We start from the raw sequence: 25,674 nt of genomic DNA on the forward strand, positions 1-25,674 counted from the left end.
GTACCGTCACACACACGACAGAGCGAACGCGAACGTGAAACATCAAGGCAGAAAGATCAGAAGTGAGAAATACTGTTTGTAATGTGAACGTCTGGACGTCTGGCCTCGGATCTTCAGAGGTGGCAGGATCGATTAGGCGAAATGATGAACGCGTTACACGTGACCACTTAACTCTGCGTGTTTCTCCGCTAGTCGAGCGTAAAATAGCTTTCCCTGACGTAGCCAAATCCAAAAGCAGCACATGCACCGAGCTGGAATCTGTCATCTTCTGCCTTTCGTCTTGCGAGAGATCTATATTTGCTCTCGGTGGATGAAAATGTTTGCTTTCGGGCGGTGCTGAACGCTGCGGTTTGCACCCGGACATTTCATATTACGCCAGAACGCTGGCTATAAATTAACTCCTGAAAGAAAAAAAAAAAACAACCCAAAAAACTTCTTTTGCTTTTGATTTCTTTCCAAGAACTTCCAAAAGACGTTTCTGTTAGTCATTCCATGATGACGTGCAGCTTGTACATTGTTATTCATTAACTGCACGTTCTTGCGGTATGATTTTGGCACGTTGATACTTTACTTAAATATTACTGAAATCGAAAACTCCTAATTTCCAACATTTCCAAGGATAAATATTACTTTCCCTGTCTTATATTTTTATTTAGACCTTCAAAGTACTCGTTACAAATCTCTTCTTGTCTCATCTGGCCAGTGACCGTATGCTATACATCGGTCGATCGGGCTCTGGTACAATTTCTTTACGTTTCAGTTTAAAGAATCCAATCAAGTTCCTCAATGTAGACAAAACGATCAATAATTATGACAAGTCGTCATCTGCGGTGACTTTCTCATGCTACACGATGTAGCTAGCGCGCTATAGCTATGCGTGTGCATTTGAATATGGATAAGCCACAGTGCTGATCTTGAGGTTGAGCGTCTTGGCTCTACCTCAGTAAAATGTTTCAATATGCTTGAGTTAGCAAATACTTGTCTTTACCTCACTGAAAGGCATAAACTCTATCTAATGGCATGTTGAGGTAAGTTTCACTAACTTGCTAACATTAACTGGAGATATTTGACTAAGTTAGCATGGTTTCTTTGCTAATACTAGGTCAGGCTAGCATCCACTCCAGTAGCTATAATGTCAATTTCTAGGTAGCGAGTACAATTCTAGCTAATGGCTAACGCCGATTAAGAAAATTAATTTCTCACATTTTAATTTATTTATTCATTTTCATATGATACATTTACATGTGATTCATTTACATGTGATTCATTTTCATGTGATTCATTTACACGTGATTCATTTACATGTGATTCATTTTCATGTGATTCATATTCACGTGATTCATATTCGCGTGATTCATATTCGTGTGATTCATATTCATGTGATTCATTTACATGTGATTCATTTACATGTGATTCGTTTTCATGTGATTCATTTACTGATTCGCTTCTCTTTAAATCCAGTTTTAGACTGTGATATTACGAAGGTCTTTCCAGATTATTACTTGCCACACTGTATGAGATAACCCCAATAAAATTGCCTGGATTCTATAATATAATTTGTTCACCATGTTAGGTTTAACTCCTCTAAAAACAGATTCGCAATTGACTAACATTACTCCGTTCCAGTTCACATCCTTCAAAGCATTGGCATGTTTTGTTTACTCTCACAATCCCCCAAACACACACACACACACACACACACCCGAAGTCCATTAAAAATGAGAAATAAGAAAATAAATTTCTGATCAGATATAATATTTACTTTTACTCTTGAATACTTGAGTATGTTTGAATAGATAGATACAGTACTTTTTGACTTTCACGCAACAGCAATGCGAAAAAAATGACTTCTCAGCAAGTAAAAATACCTCAAATAGTCAAAATGATCTCATTTACTTTCTTTATTTCTTAATTATTTTTTAAATACAATTTTGATGCTCTCGTTCCAAGCTTTAAAATGTCTCGTTCTACGTACATGCAGATAATTCTGCTTCTTTCTAGAAAAAAAAAAATGCTTAAAACTATCAAGATTGTCTGTGAATAAAGAATAAGAAACAAGAACTATTTGACTATATTCAAGATATTTTCACTTGCTAACATTTTTGTAGATTCTTCAAAATGTACTTCTATTTGTGCACCCCTGACCAACACACCCATATGTTCCTGTTGGACGTCCCATTCCAGATTTATTCCCCCTTTGCTGTTATAATAAGCCCCTCTCTCCACTTTTCCACTAGGTTTTGGGGCGTGGCTGTGTGGATTTGTGTTCGTTCAGCTACGAGAGCGTTAGTGAGGTTGAGATCAGGCGCTGATGTCGGGATGGTAAGGAGACTCCAGTTCCAGTTCATCCCAAAGGTGTTCAGTGATGTTGACGTCAGAGATCTGTGCAGGACACGCGAGTTCTCCGACCTTCTTCTGAACTTCACACGCCGTGTCTTCATGGAGCTCGCTTTGTGCACAGGAGCATCGTCATGCTGGAACAGGTTTGGGTTTCTCGGTTCCACTGGAGGGAAATTATAATCCTACAGCACACAAAGACGTTCTATACAATTGTGGGCTTCAAACCTTGTGGTAACAGTTTGGAGAAGAACCTCATACTGTATGGGCGTGATGGTCAGGTGTCTACAAACTTTTGGCCATATAGCGTAAGATTTTGTCTTTTGCTTAAGTACAGTTCCTCTGTACTTTTCCCATCCCTGGAGAGAAGAACAGAAAGAGATAAAAACCGGAGCAGGTAAAAGCAGATTTGTCATGTGGTGTGGCGATGTTCGTGCTGCGCTCTATTAGAGAGCGACACTGTCCGAGAGTTCCTCGTTGACAGAGCGCTATTGTTCCACAGGCGTTCAGGGTTGAGTCGGAGGTGTCAAACGAAGATGAATAAAGCATTCTAGTAATAAAAAAAATAGCAACAGGCCGGAGGCGCTAGTGGCTGCGGCGGAAGAGGAGTGGGGGAAGTAATTGAGTTTCCTAATCGTTCCTCTGGGCGACACTTTGGCTCCGGCCAATAAATGGAGAGAGGGCGTGATCGCTCAATCACTGCCTCACTTCCTCTTTCCACATCTCTCGCTCTCTCGCTCTCTCTCTCCGACTGGTGAACATCAATATTGCAAGCAGCACACTGCTGAGGAGCTTGGCCCGGTTCTGAAATTACAGTCGATGTTGGCAGGAAGCGGATTACCCGAGAAGCCTTTCGATGCCAAACACCAGGCCGCGACTCAAAGGGCCGTGTTTGGAAACGAAGAACAGATCTTTAGTTTGGCGTGAGTGCGAAGTTGAGTCGAATCGAGATGGAGGCACTCAGGAGCGACGTGTCAAAACACGAGAGTGCCGTGAAAGACTTCATTTGCGAGTTGGAAACGTTTTTAACTGAGAATTTCATGCATTTCAACAAGGAAGCACTCTATAAGAGCAGAACATGCCACATATTCATCCATCCGCTCTATTCAGCAGTTCTGACATCTGAGTGTTCACCTCTCCTTTTATTTCCCTGGCTTTCTTTCTCCCTCACCGCTTTCTCTCCGGTTCCTTTCAACAATCCGTGACTCACGCTTTCGAATCCGTGGCCTACTTACTGAGTTTCCTTTCCGTCTTTAGAAAAAAAACAAAACAAAAAAAAGAAACAGTACGTTTGTTGTGTACGAATGCTTACTTGATTTGTTTAGCTAAAATAAGGACAAAATAAAATAGTTGATATGCTAACCTTTTTCTTTCTGCGCTCCGTTCTCGGTTCCAGGTAATAACCGTGGCAGAAACGCAGAAATACTAGGTAATTACTTGAGGTAAAAATATGTTTCAAACGTTCAGACAAGCAAATTTATCCTCATTTGCATGTCGGATTAAAAAGTTTGAACGATTCGGGTTACGGTCAGGGTTGGAGTTAGCGTTTGCAGAGATACCGTATCAAGTTTGCGTCCAATCGTGTGTCCAATCACGTATATCTCCTGCAATTATTTAGCCGGAGTCACGTAAAGGCAAAAAGCATTCTTTTCAAAGCATTAAAAAAAAACCGTCATCGCTTTAACTCTGCGAGTTTTATTTACAGTTATGAACTAATCTTTACAGGTTAAGCATTAAAAAGGGCTTCAGTGACACCTTAGCAAGAGGAAATGGCTTGAATATAGGCAAATTTATCGAGTATTTCCAAATAGGACATTATTAAACCTATTTCTGAGAACGTTTAGAAGTTTAATCATCTCAAATATGGTTTATTGTAATCTTATAATAATAAGAAATACGACACTGTAAAACCGGATAAGTTCATTTAACTCGAGAAATTTGAGGGAACTAAAAATTACCTCAAAATTTTTAAGTTAAACCAATTTCTTTAAGCCGAATACACTTAAATATAGCAAAAATGTAACTACAACGTTGTAATTTAATATTTAAGTGTATTTGGCTGTAAAGAAACTGTTTTATCAACTTAAAAATTTTGAGGTAATTAGTTTCCTCTAATCTTTTTGAGTTAAAGGAACTTATGCGGTTTTATAGTGTAGAGAAATCAGACTATATTTAGAATATTTTCCCTTGACAAGGTAACTTGTAGTTGCCATTCTGACAACATGCTAGTTGCTTATCCAGCCCTTTGATAGGAAGGATTTTTAGGAAACTGGACCTGGAATTTTAATCCTGGATTATCCAAGTTCTATCTATTCAGCAGGTTCTAAAGAACTGGTTCGTTATTCCAGTGTAAGAAAAAAAGAAGATGGAACAGAGACATTTTCACTGAAATGCCATTGTAGGTATTGAGATTAAGAAAGCAAGATATATCCGTGCAGTACCGTGCTTATCGAAATGTAAATCCACCTGCACAACAGATCTGCAATTTAAATTTCATTCCGTTTTAGTTCGCACATCCACAAATCTCCTAATTATATCGCAAAGCACAGGTAAAATATCCTGGGGCAAACAGACTGAGCAGACACTGGAGTTTCCGCTCCGTGCTTTCTCCGTAACTTAACACGCTTGCCTTATTAACTTCAAATCGCTCTGATGTAAGAAGAATAAAACACCGGGACATCCTGTTGTGAGGAAATAATCGACTTCAGAAGGGCACGGGCTCCGTTTTGATCCGTCTGGATCCTCTCAGGTTTTCCTCGCCATTAAGCCATATTATGGCTCTACACCGAATTGAACTTACCGGCTTAATACCTCAAATCTAAACAGGGAGCTGTGCATGAAAATGCTTGCCTATAAGAATAATTATCCCTCTTTCAAAATATTCATCATTTTTTTCCGGAGATATGTCCTACTTCTGACATCGCTCCGCTCTGCCGTGCCTTTCTTATCGAAATCGCGATCCGCCCGCATGACGCCCGTGTCCACAATTAAAATTTCCTCCGTTACGAGTTTTTAGAGCCACGTATCTCCTAATTATTTGCGATAGCAATGTAAAATGTCCCGGGGCGAACAAACCGAGCGCACGTGTTAGCTCAGGAAACAATCAAGAGCAACTTGCCCTATGGCCTCGACGCTTTGTAAATGCAAATGCATGCCTCAGCTATCCTCTCAATCTTGTAGTTTTCAACCCAGTAGCTCTCTCTCTCGCTCTCTCGCTCTCTCTCTAAGCCGTCTGAAAGTGAAACAGGGGGAAGAGATATCTTCTCTGCACAGACTTCTACAGTAAACGGACCAAATTGGTTCTCCTGAGGCGCAAGCGCTCTCAATCTTTCAATAACGCAGTGCGTAACGATATACACCGCTGCGTTTTCCGACTCCTTTCCATCTAATTTCATATAAGAGCATTTATCTTGAAAATACCACCAAGGCACAAGATAATAACATCATGGACCGTAAAATGATGCATGTTATTACAGATCTGTTTAGATGACAGTCGTTCACGATCGCAGACTTTATCCAAATCCGTCATTCATGTTCACATTCTACTATATATATATATATATATATATATATATATATATATATATATATATATATATATATATATATATATACAAACAAAGATAAATGCACTTCTTTGTCTTGAGTTGTATCTAAATTTACACCGGAGTCCTAATTTAGGGGCGTGTCCTACGATTCCACGACATGTAATCTTTGCCATGACTAAAGTCTCTGAGTCGTGGTTTCAGCGTTGAAGGATGACAGCGCCGGGAACGAGAGTCAGTTTGAATTTCGGATAGCTATTCGACTCGATTACACCACAGCGCTGCTGAAGTCTGGATTCTGATTGGTCAGAAGGTGTTAATTAGCGCTCTGTGTAATAACAGCACAAGTACAGATGCTACACGTAAATGCAGGCAAACTGTCACAGGAAACGAAGTGAAATTGTCGATACGGTGAAGCCTTCTGTGAGGAGATATTATTACACTCATGGAAGGAGTCTCCAGTGTCAGAGCTTTGTACGGTAAGGGTCGGCGGCGAAGCTGTAACTTTATGTTTTCAGACATCTTCAGGACTGAGGAGTTTACGCTCTTTGGGTTTGTTTTGTTTTTTTTTGCTCGTCTTATTCACTTGCAGAGAGAGAGAAAAGAAGAGAAGCCGTGTGCACGGTGCAGGAGCGTGATTAGAGAAAGCAGACGTCAGTGTTAATATCAGTTTTCCTCAGCGCTCAGTTCGGTGACGCATGCAGACACTTTATCCATTGAGTAATGGATCATCCGAACAGTTAGTTCATCGATAAATCACACGGCCAGTTGGGAAATGTCACTTTTTTTCTTCTCGCCGCATCTTTCCAGTCTCTTTATTGTGTTAACGCTTTCAGTCGTGTCACTGTCCCCCCATCCGCGCCACCCCCCCAATCACTCGGCAGTTAATGCTTACATATTAATGGAGGGATACGTTTTCACCCATAAACCATTTTCTAAGAACAGTAAGAGCTCAAGCTCTATAGCTCTAGGAGTGTTTTAAAATCTAGAGTAAAAATCTATCCAGGTCTAATCATAGCTCCTATTTTATTCTATTTAACAGGATTTATAAAATAACTCATTGATTCATAATGGAATCATCATCATCATTAATCTGCTTTATCTGGAACACTGATCTTTATTCCAAACTTACTTCCTTTCCTTCCTTCCTTCCTTCTTTTCATGTGTTCTCACCTACTTCCTCGTCCTTCCTTAATTCCTTTCTTATTTCCTTCTTCCCTTCCTTCCTCAATTCCTTCCCTCCCTTTGCCGTATTCACTTCCTTTCTTTATTTGCTCATGTTCATTCTCTCCTTCTTCCGTCCTTGCCTCTTTCTGTTCTTCCTCCCTTCCTTCCTAATTTACTCATGCGGACACCTACTTCATTTTCCTTTCTTAACTCCTCCCTTCCCTCTTTCCTTAATCCATTCATTCCTTCTTCCCTTCACTCCTTAATCCCTTCCGTTCCTTCATTATTTACTTATGTTCTCACCTACTTCCACTTCCTTCCTTAATTCCTTCCTTCTATGCATCCTTCCTTAAGCCTTCCCTCTTTCATCCTCTCCTTCCTTCCATCTTTCTGTACTTCCTTCCTTAATTCCTTTCCTCAATCCCCTCCTTCTTTCTCTCCACGCTTAAGTCCTTCTTCCTTCCCCATTTCTACCGTTCCTTCTTCTTTCCTTATTTCGTACCATTTTTACCCAATTTCCATTCCAACGTACTTTTTTCGCTCTTCTTTCCTTCTCCTGTTCTTTCTTACCTATTTATTTTCTTCCTTCCCCCCTCTCCTTTTTCCATCCTTCGTTATTTATTTATTTACTCGGTTCCTTCCTTTCTTTCTAATACCAGTCCTTTCTTATGTACTTAGTTTCCCACTCCATTCCTTCCTCGCTTCCCTCCTTCGCTAGTTACTCATTTACTCACTCATTCGCGTTCCTCCCTCCCGATTTACACATTCGCTCACGTTCCCTTACAAGTTCTCCTGCAATGCTAAAGTGAGCGTGTTCCTAAGTTACACAGCTTCCTCCTGCACTCGGAGTGGGTTCGACTGAGTGACTGAGCGTGAGAAGCAGGACGGACCTGTAGTAAAGGGAGGAGATGATGGAGATGATGGAGCAGTTAGGATGGAGTTGGAGGAAGGAGGAGGTACAGTAGTGACTGTGGATCCCGGAGCAGGGAGATACCAACCTGACAGACTGCCGCTCCTCTCTGAGCTATTGTGGGAACTGGTGGTGCTGAAATCCTGTGATTGGTTGTGTGGCATTCTATTGCACAATCCGTCAGCCAATCGGTAGTCGGGAATGAAAAGGAGTGCTAGTGGGGTCGAAGGTCAAAAACAGTGGTGTCAGGTGAGAGGCAAGACAAGCACAAGCGCATGCAGAACGTGCAGTTAGAGCGACAGCCCCGTGCCACACACACACACACACACACACACACACACAACTACACGCTACACTTTTACCCAACTCTAGATATCTTATTCAGACGGAAATCTATGTCTAGACGTTCTATAAAACAATAGAATTCATCAATCAAATCCATCAAACAATTACTGGAACACTTAGATATCCGACGTGCACCATGGTATTAGACTCCAAACTGAGCTAAGGATCGAGATTAAATAAATAACAAAATTTCATTACGCACAGAAAGAGGAAACGTTCCAAAAAACAAAATCTATAGTAATTATTTAAAAAAAAACAATTATGTATAATAAAAATATGCTAAATATTATATAATAAAATCTTTCATGATCTTTTCCGAAAACTTTGTGCAGATGTTACACATTTATTTGTTTGTTTGTCTGTTTATATATTATTCATTATTATATTTTTAACATTAATTCTAAACAAAGTTGCACCAACAAATATACATCTTTAATCTGGATTAAATCAAAGGTTGTATATTAACACCCTTTAAAACCTCTTATAAAGAATAAAACGCTCAGGCTTACATTTAACCCTTCATTTAATCCTAATACGAGCTTTACAGTAATGTATATGTATTAGACGGATGACTGTGTAATGACCGTGTGTGTGTGTGTGTGTTTTGTTTTTGTTTTTATTTATGGAGTGAAGAAATAAAAGTATAAAATCCCTGACGTGCGAGTCCATCACGACAGACGATCAGAATCACTCACAGGTAATTAAGGCTTTAATTACAGATTAAGATAGCAAGAGCAGGTTTAAAACGAAGCGGTGCAACACAGATCCTCGATCTGTCGTTGCGTGCGTTTATTGTATTTCCTGCTCGAACGCACCAGTGTTGACTCGAGGCGTCCGGTTAATTAGTTTAGCTTAATTAGACGAGTTGTGTTTAAGAAGAAAGTGTAAAAATAAATAAATAAATAAATAAATGCATGTAGGACAGGGCTTCTGCGGTACTAGAGTAGAGATGGGATCTAGTCATTTAGTAAGTAAAGGACAAATAAATAAATAAATAAATAAAGCTGTACTGTAATCTAACGCAGTTTCTTCCTCGATGGATTTCTAAATGTTAGCCTTATTAGGCGTTTGTCAGACTTCCAAACGATCACGGATACAACAGCTAAACTTGACATTGGAGGTAATCTCCAGAGAGAAAAATTGGCCTCATTTCAGAAATTGGCCTCATTACACCAGACCAAGCTGATTACACACAACACACACACACACACACATATATATCTCAACACAAAAACGAACACACTCATGGCTCTCTCTCTCTCTCTCCACCGCCACTCACTGTTGTTGCAGGAGGTCTTATCGGGTAGTGAGTAGCCCAGGTTGGTCATTTCCTGTTTGGCCTGCAGCGAGCTCTTCCACTGGGCCTCGGGCAGATCCACGGCCAGCTCGTGGATGCTGTTGGAGTGGAGGATCTGCGTGGTGGCGTACGGAGTGGCCTGCGACGCCGGGCTCGCGCTGCCAAATCCTGCCTTAGTCGTGAAGTCGATGCTGCTGTAGATGGCGCCGTCAGACATCATGGTACCCGTTTTATCCGTCTGACCGGCAGGCATGACGTCTGGAAAACAGAGAGAGAAAGAGAGAGAGACAGAGAGATGAAATAGTTAATAAAGAAAGTAGAAGAAGAGCTATTGCAATATCTTTGTGGCAGATGCCCCGATATACACTACAGTAACCCTTTACTTTGGGATAGTGTTTATAAGGCTACATAAAACCTGCATTTATGAAATGTGACTAGCTACTTTAGCCCTTTATAACAAGTAATGAGAAGACATAAAATAGGCGTTAAATGTGATTTCGGATTTGTATAGAGCAACACTTTAATTAATGGCAGTGTTCATAGGGCTACATAAACCCTGCATAAGCCCTTTATAACAAGTAATGAAAAGAAATAGGCGTTAAATAGGTAGTGGGACGTGTGATTTCGGATTTCACTGTATAAGGCAACACTTCAAATAATCGCAGTGGTTATAGGGCTACATAAAACCTGCATAAGCCCTTTATGTCAAGTGACTAGCTACTTTCGGCCTTTATAACAAGTCATGAGATCTAAGAGAGGCAGTGGAACTTTCAGTGGTACCGTTTGGTTTGGTGAGTTCAGTCTTTACAGCATAAGATAAGATTTTGCTGTATAAGACAACACTTTACCTAAGGGCAGTGTTCATAGGGCTACATAAAACCTGCACAAGCTGTTTATGACAAGTGACTCACAATACCCGAGTACCCGGACACTTTACTTTAGTTGTTTATAATATGTAATGAGATGCAAGATAGGTAGTGGCACATGTGACTTTGGTTTTCACAGCATAAGGTGCAACAGTCTACTTAACGGTGGTGTTCTTAGGGTGACATAAAACCTACATAAGACCTTTATGACAAGTGACTCACCGTATACAATGACACTTTATCTCTTTATACGAAGTAATGAGATGCAATATAGTTAGTGACACGTGATTTCAGATTTCACTGTATACTGTAAGTCAACACTCAGTGCTACATAAAACCTGCATAAGGCCTTTATAACATGTGACAAGACGAGAGACAGTTTGTGCTGCTTCTGATTACAGATATAATACATGGCAACATTGTAGGACAGTGTTAATAGGGCTAAATACCACCTACATCAGTTCTTTATGACAACTAGTCCCAGGCGTTATAATTCATCATAGAGTAATGTATGCTGTATGACATACTATAAATGCTTTATATTATGCAGTATGAATACAGGATTCATACGAATTGTTGCCTTAGTCTTTATTAAAGTTTAGGGCATTTTAAGCTGTTGTCTTTATTTATTACGGCAACGTACAGTAAGCCTTTATAAATGTTAATAGAAGTTTACGTAAGTCAGTCATGAAGGGCTTATATTTGTTTGAGACAGCCTTATGAACACTACATTTATCTGTGATACATTGTGATATCTGAAATCACAAGTGGCACTACCTGTCTTACCTCTTGTCACTTCTCACAAAGGGCTTATGAAGGTGTTATGTAGTCCTATGTATACTGCTCTTAAGTAAAGTGCTGTGACATACTGTTATAATGCAACGTTATGTCAACAAACATCTGACAAAAGCAGTCTTTGTGAGTGATGACACCTGTTGGAATACAGTAAGCTTTTATAAATATCTATGTAGGTTTATGCCAGTTGCTATCTGTCAGTTGTCATGAAGGGGTTATGTAGGTGTTATATAGCCTCATGAATAACTTAAGTCATAACTCAATTCAATACAACACATTTTCCTTATATCTGTTTATTTCTGTTTTCTTTTTCTTCCTTGTTTCCTTTGATGCACTGTTTTGATTCGCTCCCTACCTGAGGAGGAATAATGTGTGTGTGTGTGTGTGTGTGTGAGAGAGTGTGTGTGTGTGTGTGTGTGTGTCTGTAAGCCCACTGAAGGGGAGATGATGTACAGTCACGGCAGAAGCGTCCGCATCTGCGCCTCTCAAGCTGCGCCTGTCCTTCACGACTCGCTGCCCATCTAGGGACCATCGTTTCCACACTCTCTCTGTACTCCTTCTTCTCTCTCTCTCTCCCTCTCTCTATCTCTCTCTATGCAGAGTGATGGAGCGCTCTCCATTACTCTCCGTCTGACAGCACACTACCGGGTGCCTCGGTGGGACTGTCTCGATGCTGTGATGTATAAATGTGTATTCAAACAAAAGCAGGCCATATGCATATAGGTATACATCTTACTATCATCCAGCCAGTGTTTTAATCATTTCATTTACTTTCCCGGATTTAAAGTTGAGTGTGCAGGCTGGAAAAAGTTCAATAATTGTCAGTGTTTTGCTGCATCCTTTAAAGAAATAAATAAATGACAAAAAAAAATGGTTATTGCATCATAAAATACAACAGCCTATCATATTCTAGTATGCAAATGAAGGCGATGCAACATTAGTTCCGATATTGGAATATGTTCCACTTCGCATATTCATAAAGTGAAGGGGATTTTTTCCTGTTCTCTATCTATCTATCTATCTATCTATCTATCTATCTACCTATCTATCTATCTATCTATCTTTAGTGGATCTGGTAAACTAAGCAGTAAAGCAGTATATTCCTCATTTTTTTATTCCATATATACATTTATTTGTTTTATTATTTATTCCTAATCCATCCATCCATCCATCATGGAACTATCAATCTATCTATCTTAATTTCTTTAGTGGAACATTTAGGTAGCTGCCTATAGCAGAATATTCCTCACTGTATATCCCGTATATATTTGATTGTTTGTTTTATTATTTATTCCTAATCCATCCATCGTGGATCGATCCATCCATCCATCCATCTATCTATTTCATGCTGGCAATGTGATTCAAATATGTTTGATTCAGTGTTTGATTAAAGAATAGAGGTAAAAAAAAAAAAAGGAGGTATATAATTAACCACGCCAGACGGCAATCCGTAGCGAATCCCCAGATGATTAGATGTGGGACAGTTAGCACTGCTGAATTCAGTTTACACAATATAAAATAATGCTACTTTAAGACCGAGTTTATAGGCCTACAGGACACCTACAGGACATACGCCCTTCATGACAACTATGGAGATTAGGAGTAGGAGAACTGTTGGGTTTCATAAATGCTGGACACATAAAACCTGCATAAGCAGTTTATAACACACGACAAGACGCATGAGGGTTAATGGTTCTAATTTCAGATGCCATAATATACAGCAACGCACCGGGCTATATCACTCCTACATAAGTCCATCATGAATACTAACGAGATGTAGGAGAGGTGGTGGGTTTCAGTGTCCTTAGGGCTACATGACACCTACTGTACATAAGCTCTTCTTAACAAATTTTTGGATGCCTTTTGGGTAAATATATGATGTGATAATGTGGGATTCAGATATTCAGGACATGCAGTAAATCACCTCCACGTCCGAAGTTACCGAGGTCGCTGGGTCCTCCGGAGCTGCTGTTAACAGGCATGCTGGTGGCCGGCCAGGAGTCCGCTAGCCAAGGATAACTCGCCTCGCCGGCATTTAGGATACCAGGACGACTGGAAGAGAGAGAGAGAGAGAGAGAGAGAGAGAGAGAGAGAGAGAGAGAGAGAGAGAGAGAGAGAGAAATGTCATGCTATTTCCGGAAAATAATCAATGACAGGATGGTGTGATGAATCAGAGCTACTGCAACCACACCAAAGTCTATTACTTTCCAATAACAGCACACCCTGAAGCGTTTACTTCCTTTTACACCAAAGCAATTTACCAAATATAAACATTTTTTATTAACTAACAAATCACACAACGTACTTTTTGTCCACTTATAGTTACATTTAACGTCAGTTCCCGTTCTCACTCACGTTAAAGCCGCTATAAACAGCCGTTCTGTCACCAGGCGTCCATGTTGTCCCCAGTCATCAGAAACCGAGTTAGCTCGGAATATCGCAAAGCACCGACACTGGAGACTCCTTCCCTGAACGTTCGATACACGTCTCCTCGCAGAACATTTCATAACCACGTACCGTATCCACATTTTTCTTCGTTTAATAACAACAAATTTAATCCGTTGGTCAGAATTAAATTACGTGGCGCGTCCACCGTACGAGTCCCGGTGAATCAGCTGTTGCTATAGAAACGCTAAGGTATTCGAACGAGGGCGTTGATAGAAACCTGTGATCTGCCAGCGCGGCTGTCAGAGAACACGAATCGACACCTCCCGACCAATCAGAATGAAGAATTCAACAGCGCTTAGTGTGTTTAGACCTTTAACTAGGTAGGTTTCACTAGATTCGTACGTAGATTAATAAGAATGTCGAAATGTTGCTTCAGCTACAATGCATTAGCGTTGTTGCAAAGTTAAAGCATTAAAGAGACCAGCTCGTACAGCTGAACTAGATCTATCGCGGACGCAGACGGAAATTAGAACGCGCCTGGAAAGCTGGGATCTCTCTTCGTCTTAAACGTGACAACATGGCGACGGCACTGAGGTGAAATAACGGATCGACATCATGACGGGGTTCCACAGGGAGAGCGGATAGAGACGTGAAGGTGAACATATGGCGGAGTTTGAGAGAGTGTGTGTGTGTGTGTGTGTGTGTGGGCGAGAAGTGACTTATTAAGCTTAAAACATTAATGAGAGCTATCGGTGTCGTGCATGCCTGATGATCTGACGGAGCGCGTGCGTGTACCTCTCCTTTTCATCACTCCTTTTTATTTCCGTTCACCCCCGTCTCGTTCGATTTGTCGTAATGCACGTTAGGCGTGTCAGGATGTCATCTATAACCTGCAGTGCTTTAACTCTATCAGAAATTGAATGATTTTTCTTCTTTACAGTGAGAGGTATTGGACCGGGCCAGCAAGCTTCAGTTTGTCAACGTGGGTCTTATAATGTAATAAGACAGATGTAAATATAATCTAAATATAAAATATTACAACAAAATAAACCTATAAATAAAAAATAAAAAAAGCGAGCACTCTGTCCTTTCTTGCTCTACTGATTTGTTTATTAATTATTTATCCGTTACAGATTTGGACATGTTTGTGACGCACGTGGTGATACTTTGAGACGCGATACGAAAGATGAAAATATACTTAAGAAGAGAGAAAGAGTGCGGGTACACTGAGTATATTAGCTAGGGCCGAATCACAGCCGGCACGCTGTATAACTGCAAGACTGAGACTGCCATGTTGCTTTTATTTAACGCTTCCGCGAACAAGAAATAAATATCACGTATCGGATGTTTTTGCCCCGCTAGCGGAAACGGATCCTGACGAAGCTACGCTCGTTTTACGGGCTAGCTAGCTCATATTTATTTGCGTTGTACATTCCCGTTAAAGGTGCTTCTGGTAAAATCCAGGTCGAATTCAACAATCCTTATCACCATCATATTTTAAGTCTGCTGATGATGTCACGGACTCTACCGTACTAACCGTTCCGAAACTAGGAAGTGGAACTGTACGTGTACACGTGCACGTCCCAGTGCGGTTATACTGAATATGAGCACTCTGGGAACGCTGTTCGACCAATCAGAGTAGGGAACTAACTGGTGTATGAATACGTCTAGCTGAGAGGTCGGTGTTTACGTTGGCGTACTAGCTGAGATTTGCGTATATACGATGCTTAAAGCTAATTTCCAGAACACGGAGGAAAAGTACGTCCGAAGAGGTTAACGCTTCTCAAAGAGGGACTTTCCGTCCTGCTCCGTCGCGCTCCACGGTGTAGTACATCCTCCCCGTTACACCCTACAAGTGCGTGTGTGGGTTCCCCCTGCACGGTGTGTCATAAAGGCCTTCATTAAGAGTTTAACCTGTCATGGGTGAATGCAGGAGGCCATTATAGACACTTCAGCACGTGCATCCGAACATCAGAGCTTGCTACTATGAGCAACACACACACACGTACACACTCTCACACACACACAGAGGAACAAAAAGTATGACGTGCCAATGCCTAATTAATAAATATAAAATACACTTCACGTCGAGCTGTTCCAGGAAAATAAAAGAAACAGCATGATAAAGAAAGATGGATAAAACGGAAGGATCGGAAGGAAGAGAGGAGTGATAAAATTGAGTGCTGTTAAATTGGTCGGTTTTCCTCTCTCTCTCTCGCTCTCGCCCTCTCATCACGAAGGGAGACGATGACACTGTGTTAGAACAGCCGGGAAGACTGAAATTCTCTCTGTCCATCATTCCTACCCAGATCTCTGTTCCTCTGCCCCACAGTGCCCCTCTCCTCCGGCCCCCGGGGGGGTATCGCGTGTTAGCGTACGGACCCGGAGGCTATAGGCAGGTAACGTAAGCTCGGCTGCAGGTCTGTCGGGTTTTTAATGAGAGCCGTGAGGGTATCGGGGTCCTGACAGACTAAATGCCCCACAACATGGCTGCTGAATGCCAAAACAGACCCCCAGGGCTCGGAGGGAGGGGTAAGTCATTCAAAATGATGGCTGTGCATCCACATTAGACACGTGAGCGTTTTTTTTTTTTTTTTTTTTACCCCACTACGACCCCTCATTATTCACCCTGTATTTCATCCTGCTCGTCTTTTGTCTGGGAAACCATCCTGCACCATTCTTGCTATTTCTCTCTCTCTCTCTCTCTCTCTCTCTCTCTCTCTCTCTCTCTCTCTCTCCCTGTCTCTCGTGCTTTCTTTTTTCATGCATACTGTCTATCATTACAACATCTACCTATTCCTGCTTCCCTTTTGTTCAGCTGTCACTACACCGTGTCACTCACTCTCCTTTTGTCTGCATCTCTCTCTCTCTCTCTCTCTCTCTTTTTTCCGCCTCCTACTTGTTCGCATCGCTATCTGGTCTCTTTGGCATTCGAACTCTAAATTCTCTCCTTCGTTTTTTTCTTTTAGACGATCTGCAATTCTCAGCTTCCATGATTAATCGAGCATTCTTTCGCCGTCCTCTCAGCTCTTCCTCTCATTTACCCATCCTTTCACCCCGTAATCTCTCAGTCTCGGTAATCCCTCCGTGCAAATAATCAAACAAGTTCTCAATCATGACTTTTTTTTTTGCCAATAACCCGCTCTACGCGTACACACAAATTCCCCACGGAGCAGCCGTCTGACGGCACCTGGGACGTGATGATGATGATGATGTTGACAGTGGAAATGCTTGCTCTGTCCTTGCATTCTTCACCTCTAGCACTCGAGCAACGGGCTGATTAGATTGTGAAATATGGCTGCCGTAGATGCTTCCTAGGGCCGATCCGGGGGAAGAACGGTATATTGTGTGTCATCCCAAGGCTTCGAATCATCCCTTTTGAAGACAGCTGTAGTGGCCTTGGCAGGGTGAAGATTTTGATCTAGATCCATTTTTTCCCTCCTGCCAGGCTGAGACGCGCGCTCTCGGCTAAAATACTGTCTCAGGAGCACGTATGTGAGAGGAACCATAAACAAGTGGGGCGAGCAATATTAATCCCAAAGCCACTTCGTAAATCAGACCGGCTTTGTGGGGCCACACGCCCTCCACACCCACACACACACACACACACACACACACACACACACACACACACTGAGAGATCGGAGACAGAGGCTGGACTAAAAGCCTGCATATTAGTTTACACTTAAGCCACACTGAGACGTGTATTTCCTTTTTAGATTTACATCGACTGGAGGATGCTGTCACTTAGCCTTAACTCGTAAGTGCACACTTATCTGTTGGCGCACTACAATAAAAGCCACATTTAACCAAAGCGTCCGGATTTCTAAAGTGAGATGAGCAACAGAAAAAGACATAGAGAGAGAGATGGAGCGAGAGAGAGAGAGAGAGACAAAGAAAAGCAAACATAATCTAGAATAAATTCCAGCCCGCCAGCCAAAATCGAGGTATCCAGGCCTGACCAATCTGCTGCCTATTCATCTTCCATGTGTCATTTATTCTGTGATCGATTAAGTGTAATTGTTAAGTCAGAGCAATTTGGACGCAGCCAATGAGGAATAGAGGGAGAAGAAAAACAGACGTGGAGTCATTTGCTATTGTCTAATTAATGCAATAAACAGGGGACGTAACAAACGATCGTTTCGTCCCCAACCACGCGCCGACGCTCATCTGCAGAACATCTGGATTCTTGAGAATCCTGCGAGGCCTCCAGAACGGAGATGGACGAAGGGGTTTGCAAGTTAAATGCGATTTTAATGCTACGTCGCTTCAGGCGTAAGACCTGTTTCGCCGTGGTAAACAAAAACAACTTAGCAGCAGTTTAGCATTCTTGCGCAAGAACGACTACAGAACTGCAGTACGTTTTTGTTGTTGTTGTTGTTTTCAGCCAGTGAGAGTGTGTTTGTTGTCCTTCAAATACATTTTTGTTTCAGTCACATTCTCTATACCGATGTATCTTTGTAGTGTAGGCTAGTTCAACATCGGGTTGTTTCTGTTAGCATTTAGCCTCAGTTTAGCAACATCTCCTGCCTTGTGAGTGAGTTATCCCAGTGTGTTATCCATTTTAACAGATCCAGGGTATCTTAGATATCTTCTCCAACTGTAACTGGCTCCATGATATTGCTAATCTGGTTGCTACTTCGCTAATCGAACGCATGTATGCTAACGTGCGTGGGGTGGCTTTGTTGCCAAAGTGGTGTTTTTAACACCAGTGCTAAATTTTAAGCACCTTTTTCTTGTTTTTACGCCTTTGGATTTCTCTACGGATTAGCAAAAGATCAGCATCTGTGACCCATAGCTACATTGTGATTATGCTTTAATAACGTTTTGCCCATTTTATCATTCACGTGTTTGCATTAGCGCATCTGTCTCTATAATTGTTTTTTTCCCATTTGTCCACGTTGTCTACATCCAGATTTCTTTGTCTGCTTCTTATTATTATTAGTGGTAGTATTGCTCATTAGAAGCAAACAAATATTCACCAGATTAAAAAATAAACTAGCCACACTAGCCTAAAATGTATAGCCATATTCACTAATTTAATACCTATTAAATTTTCATTTTAACGTGTAATATGTAATTTCACGCAGTTACTCTGATGGAAGTAGGTGCTCGTTATAGAACGATTCCCGCAATTTACAAAATTCATGAGATCATTCAAGGCCTGATAATGAGCTTTCAGTTTAAAATGAATTTTAAAAAAAACAGATCGACAAGTGGCTGGGTAAACAAGCCTCGTTCAACATCTGAGACACTTTAGATCAGAGCTCGAGTGGATTTAGCCAGTCAGGTATAATAAAGGCCGTAGTGAGCATCTCTGGATCTTCTTCTCCAGAGAATCTGAGTAACTGGTGTCATTCAAATGAACCTTTTTTTCTTTCTGCACTGAGATGCAGGCTGAGTCTGCTGGAAGGCTCCGGCGGGGTTATCCGAGTCGACGTGTCTCTCCCCAGGGTAATTATTTTTACATTATTACACATGCTCATATCCCTGCTGCCTCGGCGGGGTGACAGGCAAATTTATCACTGCAGGGGTCTGCCTCGGCCTTACGGGGAGGGGGCGCCGTGACAAATGATAAAATAAAACCCGTCTCTGCTTAAATTGTTTCTGCTAATTCTTTTTGGGGGGTGAGATTTATGAGAGAGACCAGCCGGCCGTGAAGGGAGATGTGCAGAGATATGTGTGTGTGTGTGTGTGTGTGTTCCTCATGTTATGCAGGCTACACAAACAGGCAGCTCTTATCCTGAGATCCATCAGTCATATTTTGATATTAGAGCCCCAGTCGACGCATGTGGAAATGGCGTGCGGTTGATGAACGTCGTCGCATGAAACGGCCGCACGCAAGGACGGAGCCGGGTTCTGAGCCAGAACACACAATCAGGGGCAATCAAAAGGAGCCTTGAACATTCTGCTGCTGTACGCTGATTGTGGATTTGAACATACATCAAACGTATGGCTATAAAACCAGCAATTTGCTAGGCTAGGCTAGGCTGGGTTAGACTGGGCAGGTCCAACAAATATTCATTTCCTAGAAAGAACTGTTCTTATGTTATCCGTTTATGGGGTTTCTCGTTTAAACAGACATTTTCTCACCCGATTCTGTCACGCTCACCATCCAGGTCTACGCTACCGAACGAAGCTACCAGCCGGGGAAGGTGAAGGCCAACACGAGCTGTGTCTTAGACAAGTGCATCTTTTCGACCTGCTACTCATGCTGCATCACTGACTGTCGGCTATCCGCCCTCTTTCACATACATGAGCTCACAGATAGGCTAGTGTCACTGTGATTGACAGGGGAGAGAGTGTATGCCCCACCCACCCAGAAAGTACGGCCAGTTGCTCCAGCATCGTCGAGATTTGACAATATTATTGTCTCCTGACAATAAAGCGAACTCTTTTTCTATTCTAATCTTTACACTTTTATGACTGAAAGGAAAATATTAATCATACGAACACTCAGTTCAGTTTCCCTCACTCACATTCTTTTTTTTCGAGAGTTAGCGGCGCAAATGTGAAGGTAAAGGCGATAAAACGTATTATTGTTGCAATGGTTAGCCGTAATCTAAGTCCTTTGGCGAATATGGGAATAAAAGCTAGACCTTCGGCACAACGAGGGAAAGAGAGGAACACTTAGGATTGAGGTTGTATAGAAAGGTCCGTTCACTTGGAGAGGAAGTTTACTGGAAGTTCTCTTCACAAACTTTGCGTTTAACTGCTTGAAAACCACCTCCTACAAAGTTCAGCAAATTCATGGAAAGACAAATCCGGACGTTTTTTTAAATTTTTTTTTTAGAATTTCAGCAAAACGGAACACTGCAATGGCAATTGAAATATATATCCAGAATTTGGGACAACGCCCATTGTTAAAAGTGCTAAACAAATAAAACTGAATTGAATTGAATTGGAGATTAAGTTGCCGAAAATTAAAGTGCCTTTCACTTGACGTGCCCTTTCCCCTTCGGTGGATGGACTTTACCGGCGGGTGAATTTATTCGTTTTTTGGTCCGATTATTGCTTTAGCTGCAAAAGCAGAAGAGCATAGCTTTCAGGCATTCACTATATCACCATGGCAAGGAGAAAGAAACTTAAAATGTTAAGCTTAAATGTAACAGTTGGCTTCTCTGAATATTAAGCGACGCATAGCTAGAAATCAGTCTCTACAAGAGTTTCTTTTTTTGCGATCGTCGTGGCCAAAACGATTCGATTTTGCCGCGGATTCCCCCCCCCCCCCCCCCCAAAGTTTGCGCTGAGACTTTGCACGGAAAACTACTTGAATTGCACGAAAAAGTTTTGCGCGGTCTTTCAAAGTGATGCAAACGAGTCCTTTTAGTTGTACTCACGCTCTACGCGCGTGAATGCGCATAATGAAGACGTCACATGACGCATCTCGGTGAAAATCTGCGGTAATTTTGAAAAATCGCTTGATTTTGCGTTCAGTTCTCATAATGCTAGGTATATGTACAATATCGTATTGTTATAAATTTGTAATAAGTGCTGGATGTTCCTCCAACACCCAGGCAAGGAGGGTAAATAAAAACAAAAAACAAACATGCGTAGGCTGTGAAATTGCACTTTTACAGATCTGTCTGAGGTAACGTTTCCACCATTTTGGGAAAAAAAAAAAAAGAAAAGTGGCACAACAATCTCAAACTGAATGAATGGAATGGAGAATAACAGTTTTGATGACCTGCTTCAGAAGAGAGGACTGGAGGACTGAAGGAAATGCTCGTGATCGGCTCTATGACAATAAGCAAGACATATGAAATGGACAGATGACAAGAAACGTACCTTCCGTTGCTCATCAAGCCTCCGTCAACACGCTGGAACGTTACTGAGGTAAGAGAGAGAGACAGAGAGAGAGAGAGAGAGAGAATCATTATAGCTATTATAGGTAATGTCCAGATGCTAGTACATGTGATATTCATGGGAGCATGAGAGGGAAAAAAAAACAATTCGGGATTTCCAAATGGATTTAGATTATTTAGTGTCCTTTACAGATTTGCAATTTTCACCATTTAGTGAAATTGGCTTTTTTTTTTTTTTTTCTGTTTGTATCACGCTGATATGTTTAAAAACAAAACCCTTGAATATTGATATATACTGTATCGACGTAATGACGCCAGAAGTTCTGAAATTGCTTCAGAAAGCTGTGTTCTGGTTGTTTTATGCAAGTGAAGGTCAAAAATGTGCAATTACTGCCACATCCTCAGAACTAAAACCATTAAATAAACCTTCAGAGAAATCATTTCAATCGAAATTCTTCCCAACAGAAAGGCTAATCCAAGGTTAGAGCGCATTGTGTGGATGACGTTTACTTCATTATGGTCATGTAGAGCTATTCAGCGCTCTAAATACCACACAAACACTGAATTCATGAGCGAGAGAAAGGGTCCATTTGACCGAGATGAGAACTGTTCCTTAATCACACTTTCTCAGCATTTCCAAGACATTTCGTCAGCTTTTTTGATATACAGTACAGTTCAGTGCAAAAGTTTATACCCCCCTTGATTTATAGTTGAAAATATATATATACATATTTTTAAAACAAACCTTCTGATTTACAATTAATCTACGAACCTATTTATTTATTTATTTATTTTCCGTTTTTTTTTGTTTGTTTGTTTTTTGTTGTTGTGGGGGGGGGGGGGGGGGGGGGTTAAGTCTAATGTACTGTTATTTAATAGCAGGATCAAAAGTTTGCATCTCCGTTGCCTTACGGTTGAAACCCTCACCATTACATACCCTACCTGGATTTTACACTACAAAACAAAACGTTTGTAATTAAAAGAGAAAGGAATCCCGACAAGGGTCCAGACAGTGTCTTTAAACTAAACATGGACTTCAGAAGTGTCCCTGATCTGTGGTCTACAGTGACAGTAGACCATTTGCAACCATGGTTACGTTTGGAAGATGCTATAATTTCCTTCGTCCTCGTCCGGATGAACCTGACAGCATTGTGCGATTCATGTATTTTCATTTTTTCTTCTCAAGAACACAGAATGTGAACTAACCATATGAACAAATACCTGCGCATTCGTGTGTGTGCGTGTGTGTGTGTATGTGTGTGTGTGTGTGGTCCCTATCTCCACAGGGACACATTGCCCACTTCGCAGCACTCGGTTCGATATGAATGCACTTTCCTTTCCTTTAATAAGGATTTAGTGCAGGAGGACACAAGCAGAGCATAACAATTCCATCAATTTTCAGTCTTAGTCTGATACATGGGACATCTTTTCCTGAGTATGGTCATTTTGAACTTTTTTTTAAAAAAAAAAAAGGAAAAAAAAAAGAAGACGCGCTGGATCAAGTGCTATTCTTTTTGTAAGCCTCAGAATACGAAAGACAGAAGCCATATTGTTAAATACAGTTGAACTGGCTGAGCAGAAAATCAACTTAGTCATCCGTGAAATCCGAGTGTCTGTGTAAATGCTGAAATAGATTTTTGATCTCATGTCACGAACGCAGAATGCGATCGTAAATGTAAAACACAAAAACATTTCTGAGATAGAGCTGCTTATTTCAATGGAAGAATTTATCGTTGTTGTAAGACTTGTATTGTTTTGAAGCATGAAACTTGTGTTTATATATATTTATATATATATATATATATATATATATATATATATATATATATATATATATAAAGGACATGACTAGAGGAAAATGAACCCTCGTTGTTACTGTAACCCCCCTGAAGCGGGTTATTTTTCTAGAACGGACTGTTTTATTCCTTTTATACCGCAGCAATTTCTAATGCTAACATTTTTATTTATTTTTTTAAATGAAGAATGGCACATCACAAAACAACACGTTTTAATCCGTTCGAAGGGACATTCAACCCATTAAATGGATTAAAAAGTCATATCATGAATTGCCATATCAAGTCATTCCCTCACCAGCCTCATGACAAATAAAAAACAAGCAAACAAACAAACAAACAAACAGACAAACAGACAAAAAAAAAAAAACCCAAAGAGAAACCACAAAACATAAATTCCTGACACTTCCATAAATCCTAAATAAACGTCTCCTCACTGAAAATTTCACCATATCAACAATCACGCGGTTTTAAAAAAATGATTTCCCTAAAATGTTCCTACAGAAAGGATAACGTATGAGAACGAGCGCATTGATATGAACCTGCGATGTGCAGCTGCGCTACTGTCAGAGCTGCTGTTATAGAGAATTAATCAACACCTTCTGAGCAATCAAGAACTGCCCTTAGACCTTCGATCTAAGTGTTTTCTGTTCTTTTCTCAATACAGGAAGAAGAGTAGAAATCTTACACACACACACACACACCAACACAGCTACTTTAGGTAGAAAGATTATGTTATGCTATGGTAACGATAACATTTTCGTCGCCAAATGAGCGCATGCCAATGGAGTCGGAGACAAAACCACAGACGCTTCAGAGTCCTGAGAGAAAGAAAAAAAACATACAAAGGTGAATATCGAAAGTGGGAAAGGGTTAAAAATGACCTTCCAGATGAATTATGAAATGAATTACGAAATGTCAGTGACACACTCTCACACACACACACACACACACACGGACAAGATGGTACACGTACAGGCCAGCACGCCATCACGCCAGTGGACACGAGAGTGAGAACATGTCCAGACCGGTGCCTTACTAAACTTATCATTAGAAAGCAGGTATCAATTTAAGGGACTTTATGTGAAGATTCACTTCGAACGACGCACAAATATCGACAAAACGTCTGTTTTTTAACAGACCGATTGTTTGTCGTCATGTGGAACGAGTGCTGAAAACTAAATTTAGTGTCAGGTGGCAGGATCTTCAGCGTGTGCTTCTCCAGCTAGGAGGAGAAAGAAAAATAAAAAGCTTATTCGTTCTTCTTCTTTTCTAGAAAGAAATAATTTACTTCTATTTATTTACATTTACATTTATGGCATTTGGCAGAGACCCTTATCCAGACCCTTATCCATATCTCTGGATGGTGTTCACTATTGAAGCACCTGCGACGTACATTTAAAATACATGTACTTCATTTTATTCACGGATATATGATTACAAGCCTGAGTCAAATGAAAACCTTTTTTTTTTTTTTTTTTTCGTTTTTTTTATTGTGTTCTGAGTGTCTGGGCCAAAAAAAAAAAAATCGATTGTAATTTGTCTCAATTTTATGGTTTTCATTCGACTCCCGGTCGCATCACGCACTGTAAGTTCATTTAACTCAAAAATCTGAGGAAACTAATTCAATCGATAAATCGATTTCTTTAAGCCAAATACACTTAAATATAACAACAACAACAAAAAATGACAAAGTTTGAGTTCATTTTTTGTTATATTTAAGTGTTTCTGGCTGAAAGAAATTGATTTATCAACTTAAAAATTCTGAGGTAATTAGTTTCCTCTAATTCTTTGAGTTCAATGAACTCAAATGATGTCACGATATATCTTTTTTACGCGTACGGCGATCTCTTTTATACGTTCATTTTTAAAAAAACAAAAATACCGTTACGGATTCCGATCGAGCGCGGCCGATCGATCAGATGTGAAAGTGTCGAGCTGTTCGGAGTTTGTATTTTTTTTGCAGATAAATAATGTCAACGTTAAGTGAAGAGAACCTTAACGCAAAGTAATATGGATTTATTAACGTATTTTCATTTAATCGCTTGCGTCAAGGCAAAAAAAACCCCCAAAAAAACAACAACAACAACAACAACAACAAAAAACCACCTACGGTCCTACGAGTATCACAATTTTTTTTTTAAGTTTCTTAAAAATATACGCATAATTTTGGCAGTCTCGTCCCAAATCTAGGACGGTTCAGGACGGTCCAAAATTTTGTAGTAAGATAAGTGCGTTTTATTAGCGCATCGATGCAGGAAACAAAAATGGCGGACAGGATGGCTACAGGACGAGAGGCGCTGTGGGACGTTGCGTGAACTCGGGAAGAAGTGGGAGGACATGAAGTGGAGGATGGACGGAGTGGAAAAGTGACAGACGGGACAAATGAACAGTACCTGCCGGGGTGAAGGTGAACGACTGAACTG

General features: G+C 40.8%; 1 protein-coding gene across 10 annotated transcripts in view; it reads right to left on the reverse strand.

The window, feature by feature from the left end:
* robo2 (roundabout, axon guidance receptor, homolog 2 (Drosophila)) overlaps nucleotides 1–25,674 on the reverse strand; it is a 238,006-nt gene that overhangs the window by 20,424 nt on the left and 191,908 nt on the right. For 5 of the 10 annotated variants that reach the window (XM_053687172.1, XM_053687179.1, XM_053687174.1 and 2 more), the window contains 5 exons: nucleotides 25,645–25,671; nucleotides 21,439–21,481; nucleotides 13,187–13,314; nucleotides 9,584–9,859; nucleotides 8,048–8,173 (listed from right to left, as the gene is read on the reverse strand). In XM_053687172.1, the coding sequence (XP_053543147.1) occupies nucleotides 8,048–8,173; nucleotides 9,584–9,859; nucleotides 13,187–13,314; nucleotides 21,439–21,481; nucleotides 25,645–25,671 (600 nt within the window). The remainder of the gene's footprint in view (nucleotides 1–8,047; nucleotides 8,174–9,583; nucleotides 9,860–13,186; nucleotides 13,315–21,438; nucleotides 21,482–25,644; nucleotides 25,672–25,674) is intronic. The other 5 variants (XM_053687175.1, XM_053687173.1, XM_053687178.1 and 2 more) reach the window with 3 other exon arrangements.

This window comes from Ictalurus punctatus, chromosome 17 (genome assembly GCF_001660625.3).
Source record: "Ictalurus punctatus breed USDA103 chromosome 17, Coco_2.0, whole genome shotgun sequence".
Lineage (NCBI taxonomy): Eukaryota > Metazoa > Chordata > Actinopteri > Siluriformes > Ictaluridae > Ictalurus > Ictalurus punctatus.